The 12,481-nt window shown below is 44.7% G+C and overlaps 1 protein-coding gene across 3 annotated transcripts in view; it reads left to right on the top strand.

Annotated features, from left to right (window-relative positions):
* The window catches only part of LDLRAD3 (low density lipoprotein receptor class A domain containing 3), a 217,480-nt gene that overhangs the window by 97,411 nt on the left and 107,588 nt on the right, over positions 1 to 12,481 (top strand). For all 3 annotated transcript variants that reach the window (XM_033120505.1, XM_033120506.1, XM_033120507.1), the window contains exon 3: positions 5,318 to 5,443. In XM_033120505.1, the coding sequence (XP_032976396.1) occupies positions 5,318 to 5,443 (126 nt within the window). The remainder of the gene's footprint in view (positions 1 to 5,317; positions 5,444 to 12,481) is intronic.

Below are 12,481 nucleotides of genomic sequence, written 5' to 3'. Positions count from 1 at the left end.
ACACAGGCTGAAAGTCAAGGGATGGAGAAAAATAGTTCATGAAAATGGAAATGAAAAAAAAATAAAGCTGGGGTAGGAATACTTATATGAGACAAAACAGATTTTAAAACAAAGGCTATAGCAAGAGACAAAGGAGGACCCAGTAATCCCACTTCTGGATATTTATCTGAAGAAACCCAAATGCTACTTCAAGGGGACATGTGCATCCATATGTTCATTGCAGCATTATTTACAATGGCCAAGATACGGAGGCAGCCTGGGTGTCCCAGAATGGATAAATGGATAAAGAAGAGGTGTTACATATATGCAGTGGAATATTACTCAGCCATGAAAAAAAGAATGAAATCTTGCCATGTGCCATAACCTGGATGGCTCTGGAAGGTATAGTGCTGAGTGTATGTAGTGAATCAGACAGAGAAAGACAAATGTCATGTGATTTCACTCCTAAGTGGAATCTAAAGAACAAAATAAACAAACAAGACAGAAACAAACTCACAGATACAGAGAGCACTTGGATGGTTGCCAGATGGGAGCGGGGTTAAGGGTGGATGATAAAGGGAAGGAAATAGAAAGTAAAAATTGGTTGTTACACAGTATTTATGGGGGTGTAGTGTATTGTATAAGGAACGTAATCAATAGTATTGTGTAATAATAACTGTGTGTGACATCAGATGGGTACTGGATTTATCAGGGTGATAGATGGGAGGGGGTTGGAGGGCAGGGTGAAAAAGGTGAAGGGATTAAGAAATACAAATTGATAGTTACAAAATAGTCATGGGGATGTAAAGCAAAGCATAGAGAATATAGTCAGTGATATGGTAACAGCCATGTACAGTGCCAGCTGGGTACTTGACTAGTCAGGGGGATCATTTCTTAAATTATATGTGTGTGACTATCTAACACTATGCTGTACACCTGAAATTAATATAAAATAATATTGAATGTTAACTGTAATTGAAAAAATTTAAAAGGGGGAAAATCGTGAAGGGGAATAAGAGGTTTACATTTCCAGGTATGAAACAAATACATCATGCGGATGTGATGTACAGCATGGAATATAGTCAATAATATTGTGATAGCATGGTACAGTGTCAGGTGGTTGCTGGGCTTGTCATGGTGATCACTTCGTGAGGTATACAAATGTTGAATAACTATTGTGTATGCTGGAAACTAATATAATATCGTATGTTAGCTATATTTTAATAAAAAAATCCTTAAAAAATAAATAAAATTTAAAAAGCGGTGAATGAAAGTCCTCCAGTGAGTTATGTTCATCAGTCAAACGCACAACACAAAGCTGATGACATCTTAACCTATGAAGGAAAAGAAAGGAAAGCAGAGTAAGGGCTCGAGTGACTGAGGGTGGGAGGTGGGGGTTTCTTCTTTGGGTAGCACAATGGGTAAAGAGACCTAAATCTATGGAGTGAGCCATGCCGACCCCTGGAGAAAGGCATCCAGGCAGAGGGGACGGCAGGTGCGGAGGCCTGAGGTGGGATGTGCCCCTGGGGCTGGAGGAGGAGCCAGGAGGCCGCACAGCCGGAGCATGGAGAGCAGGCGGCATGGATTTGGAGCAGTCGCCTGGAGCTGCACGATGTTCTAAGCGGCGCCCGAGGCTTTCTGAGGTGTTAGGAGGGCAGTGCCATTCTCCACGGAGGAGCGGTGTAGTGAGGTTTAAGGAAACACTCAGCTTAGATGCCAGAAAGCCTCCAGACAGCCTTTCTTCCCTGATCCCTGACGGGGGACCAGAGCAGGTTGGCTGATCTCTTCATCTGCGCATCCATCATTGGGTCTTGCCTGTAACCATTATTACCATGGTGTTTGCTTAATGGTGAGTTTCCATTTCCCACATCCCTTCTACATTTACGAATTGGAATTCTTGTGTAAGGAAGAAACTTCTCTTCTCCTCATTTCTTTCTTTATTCTACACTTTATGGTATCAGTAGGGTCTCCCAGATACTTTCTTTGTCCTCTGGATTTCCAAGACTGTTGTTATTTTTTTGCTGAAATTGTTCCAGCTTTGGCTATTAGCAGCTCCTTCAGCTGCTTGTTTGAGTCCTGTGCCCTTTTGACATGGCTCCATCATATTTTGAGCATTTCTTTACTTTCTGGCAACACAAGACACTCCAGGTTCATCTTGTATTTCCCCCCTGAAATCAACCACTTATGCAAGGAGTCCTGGTTCCCTTTATTGGATAATGGTATCTAGAAACAAGATCTGGGTGCTGGCTGTGTTCATTGCTATTGGGGGGTATTGATTACTCCCAGCCTTAGCGGATGAAGCTAGGAAATACATATGTACACTAACCCCACACACACACAGGCACAAATCGATCAATCTCTTTCCCTCTCCCTCTGTCCCTCTCTTCTTCTCTTCCTCTCATTCTTTGTCTGTCTGTCTGTCTATCTATCTATCTATCTATCTATCTATCTATCTATCTATCTATCTATCTATCATCTGTGTATATCCAAACCTTGAGTTCATACTGATGCCTTCAAATCCAGTCCCAAGTCTCAGGGTTCATGTTATGTTTTCCCCTTTCCTTATTTGTAACTTCTTCTGATAGTAAGAAACCATGCTCTTACTATCTGCAGTGTATTTATTTGTTCAACCCTAGTACACACAAAAGGTAGCTGCAGAATTGCTTATCTAACCCTGCGACAAACAGATGGAACTGGAGTACTGTACTTGTGTACAATTCTTTTTTTCTTTAGCTTATAGAATCCAGTCAACATTATGTTTCCTGGGTTGCTTAGGCTAGTTCTTGTCTTCCCACCCCCTTCGGTGTGGTGGTGTTTTCATTTGTAATACAGTTGTGTTCATCTGTTGCTGTTTATATTGCATTTTGAGTATACACACACACACACACACACACACACACACACACACACACACACACGGTTGATTTTAATTGTTTACTTTTGGGGGATGTGAAATATTGTCATGGCTCCAAGAGTCAGAGCTACACAAATAGAAAAACGTGCCTGCCACCTTCTCATCCCTACTACCTCTGTCCTTTCCCATTTCCACATTCTTTCCACCCCTTTCCTGTAGGTGACCAATGTTTTGAGTTTCTGGGTAATCCTCCCTGTATTTCTTTTGTACCAATGAGCCAATACATGTATATTTTCTTATGTCCCCTTCTCTTGCTACATGGAGGGTGAAAGTATTCAACTATAGATACACTTCTTTGCTTTTTTCACTTAACAATAGTATAGCCTGGAGATAGTGTCATATTCGTTCATAGAGATCTTCTTCCATCATGAGCTTTTTAAAAGGTTGGTAATGAGAAAACTAGTTCAGCAGCTCAAGGATGAGTTTTAGAATTCCATAAGCATAGTGGTGACGGTGATGGTAATGATGGTAAACAGCATAAGCGTGACCCTTACGTGAGCGTCTACTGTATGCCGTTCCTGGGCCAAGCATTTTACATAGATTAGCACACTGCATCCTTCCTAGAGCCCTGTGAGGTAGCGGTTAGCTCTGATTTACTGATGAGGAAACTGAGGCTCAGTCGTATTTAGAAACTTGCCCAAGGTGACTAAAACTTGAGCCACAGTTTGAACCCATACACTCTCTCCCAAGTTTGTGCTTTGTGAAGGGCACACCAGCACTGTTACCCAAGTTCCCGGTTGAAAGAAAGCCATGTGTGTTTTTTAAAACCCAGGCACGTCCCAGGCCTTAAAACCCTCTTGATTGTGGATCAGCTGCTGCTAAAGTTGGCATGCTGCTGACGGCAGGAACATGGAGGTGATTTACTGCCCGGTCGTTCCAAAGGAACGGCCCGTCCTTTCCGAGGACCGTGAGTCCTGTCTGTAAGACGGGAGGCAGGAGGGCTACCAGGTGGTCCTGCTACTGGGGATGCAGTAATAGATCCAATCCTACACTTCTTTAATCGCCAGCCAGGATAGCCAGCGCCATGAACAGGAAAGGACGCTACCCCACAAGGCTGCTTGGTTAGCAGGACACTCAATCAAGCCCAAATTACCGCAGTTTCTGTGAAAACTGTTTGTACAGCAGGAGTGGAAGGAGAATTTCTATGAGCAGGAGTCTGGCTTCTGTTGTGAGAAGTGACAGCCTTTGGCAGAGAGGCAACCCAGTGAGTGGGTTAAGAGCATGGCTTCTGGGGTCCGCGTGCCAGGGTCCTCATGCCAGGGCCAGGCTTTCTAGTGGAGTCCCCTGGGGCAAGTCACCTCACCACTCCACGCACCTCTGTGAAATGGGGATAAGAACTAGACCCATCTTGGTCAGGGGTCCCCAAGACTGCCCCAGATTCAGTAATTTGCTAGGATTCATAGAACTCAGCACATAATCATACTCACGGCTGTGAGTTATTGCAGTGAAAGGATACAAAACGAAACCAGCAAAGGAAAGAGATGAATGGAGTAAAGTCCAGAGGAAACCAAGCTCCAACTTCCAAGATTCCTCTCCCAGCGGAGTCACACAGGATGCACTTAGTTCCCCAGCAACAAGTTACGACAACATGTGGGAATTGTTTTCTACTGGGGAGGCTTGTTAGAGACTCAGTGCCCAGGGTTTTTACTGGGAGCTGGTCATCCATGCACCCTTTGCCTGGCATGCACCAAAAACCCCAGACTCCCAGAAGAAAAGCAGATGTTCAGTATATCTGCTGTTTGCATAAATTCCTGTTTGCTGTTTGCGTCAGTATATCACTGTTTGCATAAATAGTTTGGGCACAGTGAGCCATTCTTACGAGAGAGAATGGTGAGAGCCCTTCCGAAATCCAGGTTCCCAGATGCCAGCCCAGCAAGGGCCAACCTTGCCAGCAGGCCTGTCTAAGAAGAGCAGTTTCAGGCCGGTGCTGTGAATTATTTTCCACACACCGTCCCATTGGTTGGCTGTTGGGGTATGAAGACATGAGCCGTGTGAAGCATGGACCACACTGTCTAGTCGAGTAAGCACTTACTAAATGTAGGCGATTACTTTGACAGTCGGGATGAATTTTGAACGGCTCATTAGCACCTTACGAGCAAGCTCCATCTATCACCCATCTACTCAGCCATTCATTCCTTCCCTGTTCAGCACATTTTGACTGGACCTTGCTGGTGGAGTGACTGTGGGGGCCTCTCTGGCACCTTTGAAGCAGCGGGATTGGCTATTTCCTGCCTGAGGATGGTATCTGTGGGCTTCCAGTCTGGCTGGGTGTCGGAGGCAGGGGTGGTGGTTAGGCGTTTGGAGACGTCAAGGTAAATGTCGGAGGACCCACTCGCACACTCAGCGTTAGCGGGATGGGTATGCAGTGGTCGGAAACCTTAACCTCCTGATGTCTCGCTCTTTGTCCTCTTTCTCCTCCTGCAGCCAAAGCTAAGTCAAAATGCGGCCCGACGTTCTTCCCCTGTGCCAGCGGCATCCACTGCATTATTGGCCGCTTCCGGTGTAATGGCTTTGAGGACTGTCCCGACGGCAGCGACGAAGAGAACTGTAGTAAGTGCTGGGAGCTCACACACCGCGACCCTTCGTTCACCCCAGTCAGCCCACCGCCTCCATACCGGCCACGCTCGTCTTCCTGGGCTTCCACCCAAAGCCTCAGACATTTTCTAGTGTTGCCCAGAGTCTATCCTTTGCCACTTCCGTCTTGTGCAGATGTGTAAATGCTCAGCTGCCACTTATTGGGGGCTGACAGTTGCGCTGCAAATGCAGGTATATTATCTTTGTGAACAGATGAGGAATCTGAAGTGTGGGGAGGTGAAGGACCGTACCCAGTGTCACATAGCTCACAGCTAGCAGAGCCACTAAAATCACTTCCCACACAGCAGCTGGCCTTCTGGGGTCTCTCCCCTGCCTGTCATACTGTCCTTCAGACCCGCGTCTGATCGACTCTGCCACCACACAGCCAGGTGCATGTGCTTGCTTTCCTTCTTTGAATTCTTTAAAGGAAAAGCTGTGTATGTATTAATTATATACGTGCAATAAGAATGGATTTTCAAAAAAAACAATGCAAACAGTATGAAAAGCTAAAGATTTTGACTTGGGACCACCCCGATTCCTTTTACTTGCCGTATAATATTCCGTGGTATCAACACACACACGCACACCCCCCTTGTTCTCTCTGTCCCACTCGTGACTCTCAGCAGTGTCAGTGTGGGGTATCACTGCTGCGTGGCAGTGCCGCCTTTGCCTGCATCTCTGTGTCCAAAATCACTTCCCACACAGCAGCTGACCTTCTGGGGTCTCTCCCCTGCCTGTCATACTGTCCCATCTCTCCCAGCGAGTTGCTTTGTGCCTGCTGCTGGGCACACTGCACACTTTCCCCGTAAATATTTAGACCGCTAGAGCCTTTGTAGCTGTCGTCGGCTCTGGGCACATTTACATATTTATTTTGTATGCCTACATATTTTAATAACTTTTTTTTTCTTCTGATTATTATTATAAAGAAGTTACAAAATGTAGAAAAGGATAAAGAGGGAAACAGAACCGCCCAGAATGAAACACTGGTAACATTTGGGCGACTCTGTGCCAGTCCTCTCTCTCTCTCTTCTCGAATGTGCTGAATTCAGATGTCTTCTTTAATGTGACCATTTTCTCACATTATCAATTTTTTTCAAAATAGAAATTTTAATGCCTTCAGTGATTGTTTTGATAAATTGATTTTTCCCATCTTGTTGGTGCTATTTTAAGTCCCTAAAGAGGAGGGTGGCTGTCTCCTGGGTTATTTATGTCTTTCCAGGGAACAGTCATTACTGCACCCTCCCAGCAGGGACACGGGGAGTGTATAACTCTTCCATCTGCCTTCTCCTGTTGCCTTATTTCATCTTCAGGGTCTCAAATGGCAGAAATACAGCATAGCTGCTAGATTGTCAAATGGTTGGTAGAGTGGCTGCAACCCACCGTGGCAGGGAGGCTGCCTGTCCCTGACATGGTTGGGGCCGGACTGAGCAGAGTGACTCTGGAGCTGGAGTGTCTGGCCTCAGATTTGTGTTTACCCTAATTAAGCATGAGGTGGGTATACTACGTGATCTCTTTGCACGGTCATTTCCTTGTCTCTAAAAACAGTGCTGAGAGCCTGCTTCCTGGGGTGGTTGTGGGAGTTAGATGAGAAAATACCTGAAAAGTCCTTAGTGTAGTGGCTGGCACGGAGTAATTGATTTTAAAAATATGTAGTGACTTAAAAATAACGTAGTGATGAAAGGGAAGACCATAATTATTAGGCTTTCACCTTTGGCTTAGGATGCCCAAGGACATACTTCTTTTATATTTTATTTAGTGTGTGTCAGCTTGATCTCTGCTTCCTACTGGCCCTGGGGATCTTATAATCCAAGGGGAGAATTTTATATATATATATATATATATATATATATATATATTCATACATATATGCTAGAGAGTAATCCAATGGCTATAAAAAGCAAGAGTGACACATTATAGTAGGTACATTCTACAAGATTGTGTCATCCTGTGTACTTAATTAAAGACCCTGTATGTTTCAAATGTGTGATATTGGTCTTTAATTGTCTGAGTAAGTTATATTCATTCTAAATCAAGTCAATGGGGATTAAGCCAGCATTTTCTTCTGGCATATGTACCATTTAAAAACAGTGGTTCTCACTATTTTGAAAACTGGTAAATAAAACCATCAGCCCGTATCCTCCCGCTCCTATATGGATTGTACTTCTGAGTAATTAAATACCTGAGTTAGGAAAGTTCTTTCTTACTGAAGAATACCAGCTATAAAGAATGAGAGAATTAGAGGATCTCTGTTTTGTAACCCTTAATTAAGAAATGGACCATCAATGGCTGCTAAAACCATTAGATGAAGAATTGATGGCGAGCTTTATAATAGATGGATCATGATGAAAACTCCTGAAACCAGCAGTCTTTTCACAGACAGCTTTGAATCAATATTGTACCACTTCTAGTAGAATGTAGAAACCCTATCACTCCATAGATCTCTTTATGTTATAGTTGTCTTAGGACATCCAATACATTAAAAACTCCAAAAGGCAATGTTTTAATTTTTGCTTTAAGTTTTCAAATATATTTTAAAGAATTACAGAGAAGAATAGCCTACTATATTTACCCAGATACTTGCTATTTTGGTTGCTCTTCCATCATTCCTGATGTTCCTTCCAAGTCTCCCTCTGGTATCATTTCCCATCTGTCTGAAGAACTTCCTTTAAGCAATTCTTTTAAAACAGGTCTGCTGGCAACAAATTCTCTTCGTTTTCCTTCATCTGAGAATGTCTTTATTTCACCTTCATTCCCAAAGGGTATTTTTACTGCATATAGAATTCTGGGTTGATAGTTCTTTTCTTTCAAATGTTGTGCCACTTCCTCTGGCCTCTGTGGTTTCCGATGAGAAATTTGCAGTCATTTAAATTGTTTCCCATAGAGAATACATCATTTTTCTCTGGCTGCTTTGAAGATTTTTTTTTTCGTCTTTAGTTTTCAGCAGTTAGATTAGAGTGTGTTTGGGTATGAGGATTTCTCTGAGTTTATCCTCTTTGGGGTTCTGTTTGAATCTGTAGGTTTTTGTCTTTTGCCATACTTAGTACATTTTCACCTACTGTTTCTTCAAGTGTTTTAGAAGTACCTCACTCTTCCTCCTTTTCTGATAACTAGAGATCTTTTATTATTGTCCCACAGGTTCATGAGGCTCTGTTCAGTTTTCAGTCAGTCCTTTTTTTCTTTTTATTGTTCAGATTAAATAATTTCTATCTTTTGTCAAGTTTGCTTTTTCCTCTGTCATCTCCAATCTGCTTTCAAGCCCGTACAGTGCAGTTCTTTATTATTTCGGTTACTATATTTTTTCAGTTCTAAAATTTCCTTTTGGTTCTTAATATCTTCTGCTTTTTGCTGAGACTTTCTATTTTCCATTTGTTTCAAGAGTGTTTGTGATTACTCATTAGAGTATTTGTATAATAATTGCTTTAAAGTCTTTGTTATATAATTTCAACATCTGTCTTGTCTTGACTTTGGTGTCTGTTGATTATCTTTTGCTATAAGAATTGAAATTTTCCTAAGTTTTCATATTATAAGTAATTTTGGGTTATATTCTGAATATTTTGATCACTATGTGTAACACTCTGGGTTTTGTTTAAATCCTACAGAGAATGCTTATATTTTTTGTTTTAGTAGACACATGAGCCCATTGGGTCAGGCCACAATCCCTGACAGCTCCCTGTGGGTTGTGGTTGCAGTAGTTTTCAAACTATTTTTGCAGTGCTATTCGTGTCTGCCCTGCATGCACACCTCCTGGCAGTCAGTCTGGGACCTGGGTCATGGTCTGCGGTTCACTGTCTTTAGTGTGTGGATTAGGACCAGATCTGTGCAGGAGCAGCTTAGGGATCAGCCTAGGGGTTCATAAATAACTTTATGGAGTGGCTTTCCCAAGTTCCTCCCTCTCCACAATGTCTCATACTTTCCAGTTTCCTGGGACTCTGAGAGGGGGAAGAAAAATAAACTTACGAACTGTTCAGTAATAGAACGAATTTTGGTCTTCTTCCCCAATTGGCCTGTTCCAATTTACTGTTTAGAATCTAAAAATAAACGCTACAAGTATTCTGTCCAGGTTTTTCGTTGTTGCTGCACTCACTGGGAGAGTCAGGGTGGGGTGTGATTACTGCATCGGGCCTGGAATTGGAACCTCCCATAAGTCAGTTTTAGCATCACAAGAAAAGAAACAACCAGATGTTATTTGTTTGTGCCTTCAGATATGACCCAATAGGAACGCATTTCACTCGTATGAGGTATTTCTGCCAAAAACATCCAACCTGAGTCTGGCTGAGCCTCCAAGCTGTCTTAGTCCGTTTGGGCTGCTATACCAGCATAACATAGATGGGTGGCTTCACCACAGAAACCTATGCCTCACGGTCCTGGAAGTCCAAGACCCAGGGTCCCAGCACGGTCCGGTTCTCGGTGTGGCCCCTCGTGCTGTCTGTGACCTCACATGGCCTTTCTGGTGTGAGGACACAGAGAGGGAAATCCGTGGGCTCCTCCTCGGGGGCACTGATCCCATCACGCGAACCCCATCCTCACGCCTCATCTAACCCTAATCACCTCCCAAAGGCCCCACCTCCTACGACCAGCCCATTAGGGGTTCGGGCTTCAGCATGTGAATTTCAGGGGACATAACATGTAGTTCATAACACTGTTAGTTTACAGGAAATCCAGGCCCAGAGGAACGTGTTAGTGACCCCATGGGGAGACAGTCTTCCAGAACCAGAATGTTGGCAATGCTTCAGGACTGAGTTTCATTCCATTAATACATTCTAAGAAAAAATAGAGGCAGCAGGAACCTATGGTTTGATAGAGAGGAAGAGGGAGAGGGAAGGACATTAGTTTCAGACATGCAGAGTTTGAGATGAGGGCTGTTCAGGCAGAGATGTCCATGAGGTATCAGGATAAAGGTGTTTATTGCTAGAGGAAAGGTTTGGGGACTCATCCACAGAAAGGTGGTGGTTGGAAGCAGTGGGATTCGATACAAGGCAGGAGTGGGTGTTGGACAGGAGGTTGCCGTGCCCAGGAACCCTTTATAGGGAGGAGGAAACAAACTGCCATTAGTAACGAATCAGAGCGCTGCCACTGACACTGAGCTTCGTCTAGAGGGGTTTGGAAAATTCACATCCTCTCAGTCCTCAGAGGCTGGGATAAGGCAAGCGGGATTGAATCTTTGCCTCCTGCCTCTTGCCAGAGTGCCGGCCCCTTCCCCTCCAGCAAACACAGAAGAGATTCTAGCTCCAGAATGTGGCTGCATGTGGGTTACACTCAGTCTCGGTGGGCTCAGGGCTGCTGGGAGAGGCGTTGTTGAGGGAACTTTGAAAGGAAGGCAAGAACTTGGAACTGGCCATAGGCAGGCCGCCTCGTCTCCTTTGAAGGTGGGGGCTTCAAGCATTTTACAGGCCACAGAGGGAGCCGTGCTTGTTCATGGGACGGGTTATTTGCAGAGAGACTTGGGGCCAGGCATCCTTTTTCCTGGAACAGAGGAAGTCTTGGGGCAGCTCCGTTTCCCCCAGTTGCCTGGTTTCTAGGGAAATGGAGCTGGGACGACAAGATCTCCATGAGATTTGGATGCGGGTTGAGGAAGTGAGCAGTAACCACCATGGATGGGGAGCAGATGGGAAATGTGGGGGCTCGTGGTCAGGATTTTCTCATTGATGTGTTTTGTCAAGAACCCTCTGAGGTGGAAGAAGGGCTGACTTCACAGACTTTAAATGGATTAAAGGCGACATCCCCTATGTCCCACTGGAGACAGATTGCTTCATTTCCTGCCTTGAAGTCAGTCCGTTGCTTTTGGGCAACCTCAGTGGGCCCTTGGTCCTTTCCTTCAGATGTAGTTGAAGTCAATGCCGCCAGTTTAATTAACCACTGACCTTCACCTTAACTCGTTGCGTCCTCCCTCTGGCCGAGAGAGACAACTTTTCTTTGCTGGGAAACAGATCCTCAGAGCCTGTGTTTGTTGCGGTGATAACTGAGGAGCTTTGGAGTCCGCAGCTGAGTTTTTCAAGTTCATGTTGCAGACAATTTTCTCCATCCCTGTTGACATAAATACTGTAAAATACAATGTTCCTTTCCCTAGTTAACCCAGTAAAACAATACATTTTTCAGTGACTGGTAAACCCTAGCAAGGAGACAGAAAACATACATTTGGAGCACATTCAGTATTGCTGGAAGATAGGGAGACGTAACATCCTAACTTTCAAAGCGTTTCCTGGTCAGTTTGGGAACACAGGGTCCTGGCTGGGGCTCCAGGGGTCCACAGGAACCCCTAACACTTGACCCCTGGTTGCCCAGGGCCTATGGCATTGGTCCACCATAGTCCCACATACACTCACCCTGAAATTTGGCTAAGCCTGTACATGGCTGCAGAGGCCCTGGAAAAACTGTAGGGAAACTTGAGCTGTCTGGGGACTTTGGGGGTGATTTGCCACTCTGGTTAAGTGAGTCTGCCTAGTAACTGAGCATTTACGCCTTTGGGGACCATCGTGGACAGATGTCTCTGGAGATGTGTTGCCTCTTGGTTTACTCAGTGTTTGCCTTAGTTGGTAACCACGCAGGGCCATTCTTAGGAACAGTAATTTTTAGACTGGGCTATATAATACACGGTTGCCTTCAGCTCCTTTTAGAACTTTCTGGTTTCTTTGGAAACTATCTTAGGCTGCTCTGCTTGTGGAATTCTTAATTTTTTATAGCTTTCCTTGTTTCCTCCCATAGTTGTCAGCTTTTGTTTCTCGCTGGCAGTTTGTCTGCAAGGTGGCAAGCAGCATGGCCTCGCCCTCCTAATTTGCTGTGTCCTTGGGGACTGGAACACAAACCTGGTTGGAATTTACATAAGCAGAATCACTACATCCTGAAGGAGGTGGGAGGCTGGAGGGTCCGTCCCTGAGGAAGCTCCTGGCACTGGAAGGGTGTGGACACCGTCCACGTGTGTTTTGATGGCTCCGAGGCTGGGCTTGGGAGCGTTCCTCCAGCATCCTCTGCCTTTGTCTGCCCTGCACTGGGGGTCGGGGGGCGGGACACAGTGTC

This window comes from Rhinolophus ferrumequinum, chromosome 11 (genome assembly GCF_004115265.2).
Source record: "Rhinolophus ferrumequinum isolate MPI-CBG mRhiFer1 chromosome 11, mRhiFer1_v1.p, whole genome shotgun sequence".
Classification (NCBI taxonomy): domain Eukaryota; kingdom Metazoa; phylum Chordata; class Mammalia; order Chiroptera; family Rhinolophidae; genus Rhinolophus; species Rhinolophus ferrumequinum.
This window is presented reverse-complemented; position numbering and strand designations above follow the sequence as displayed.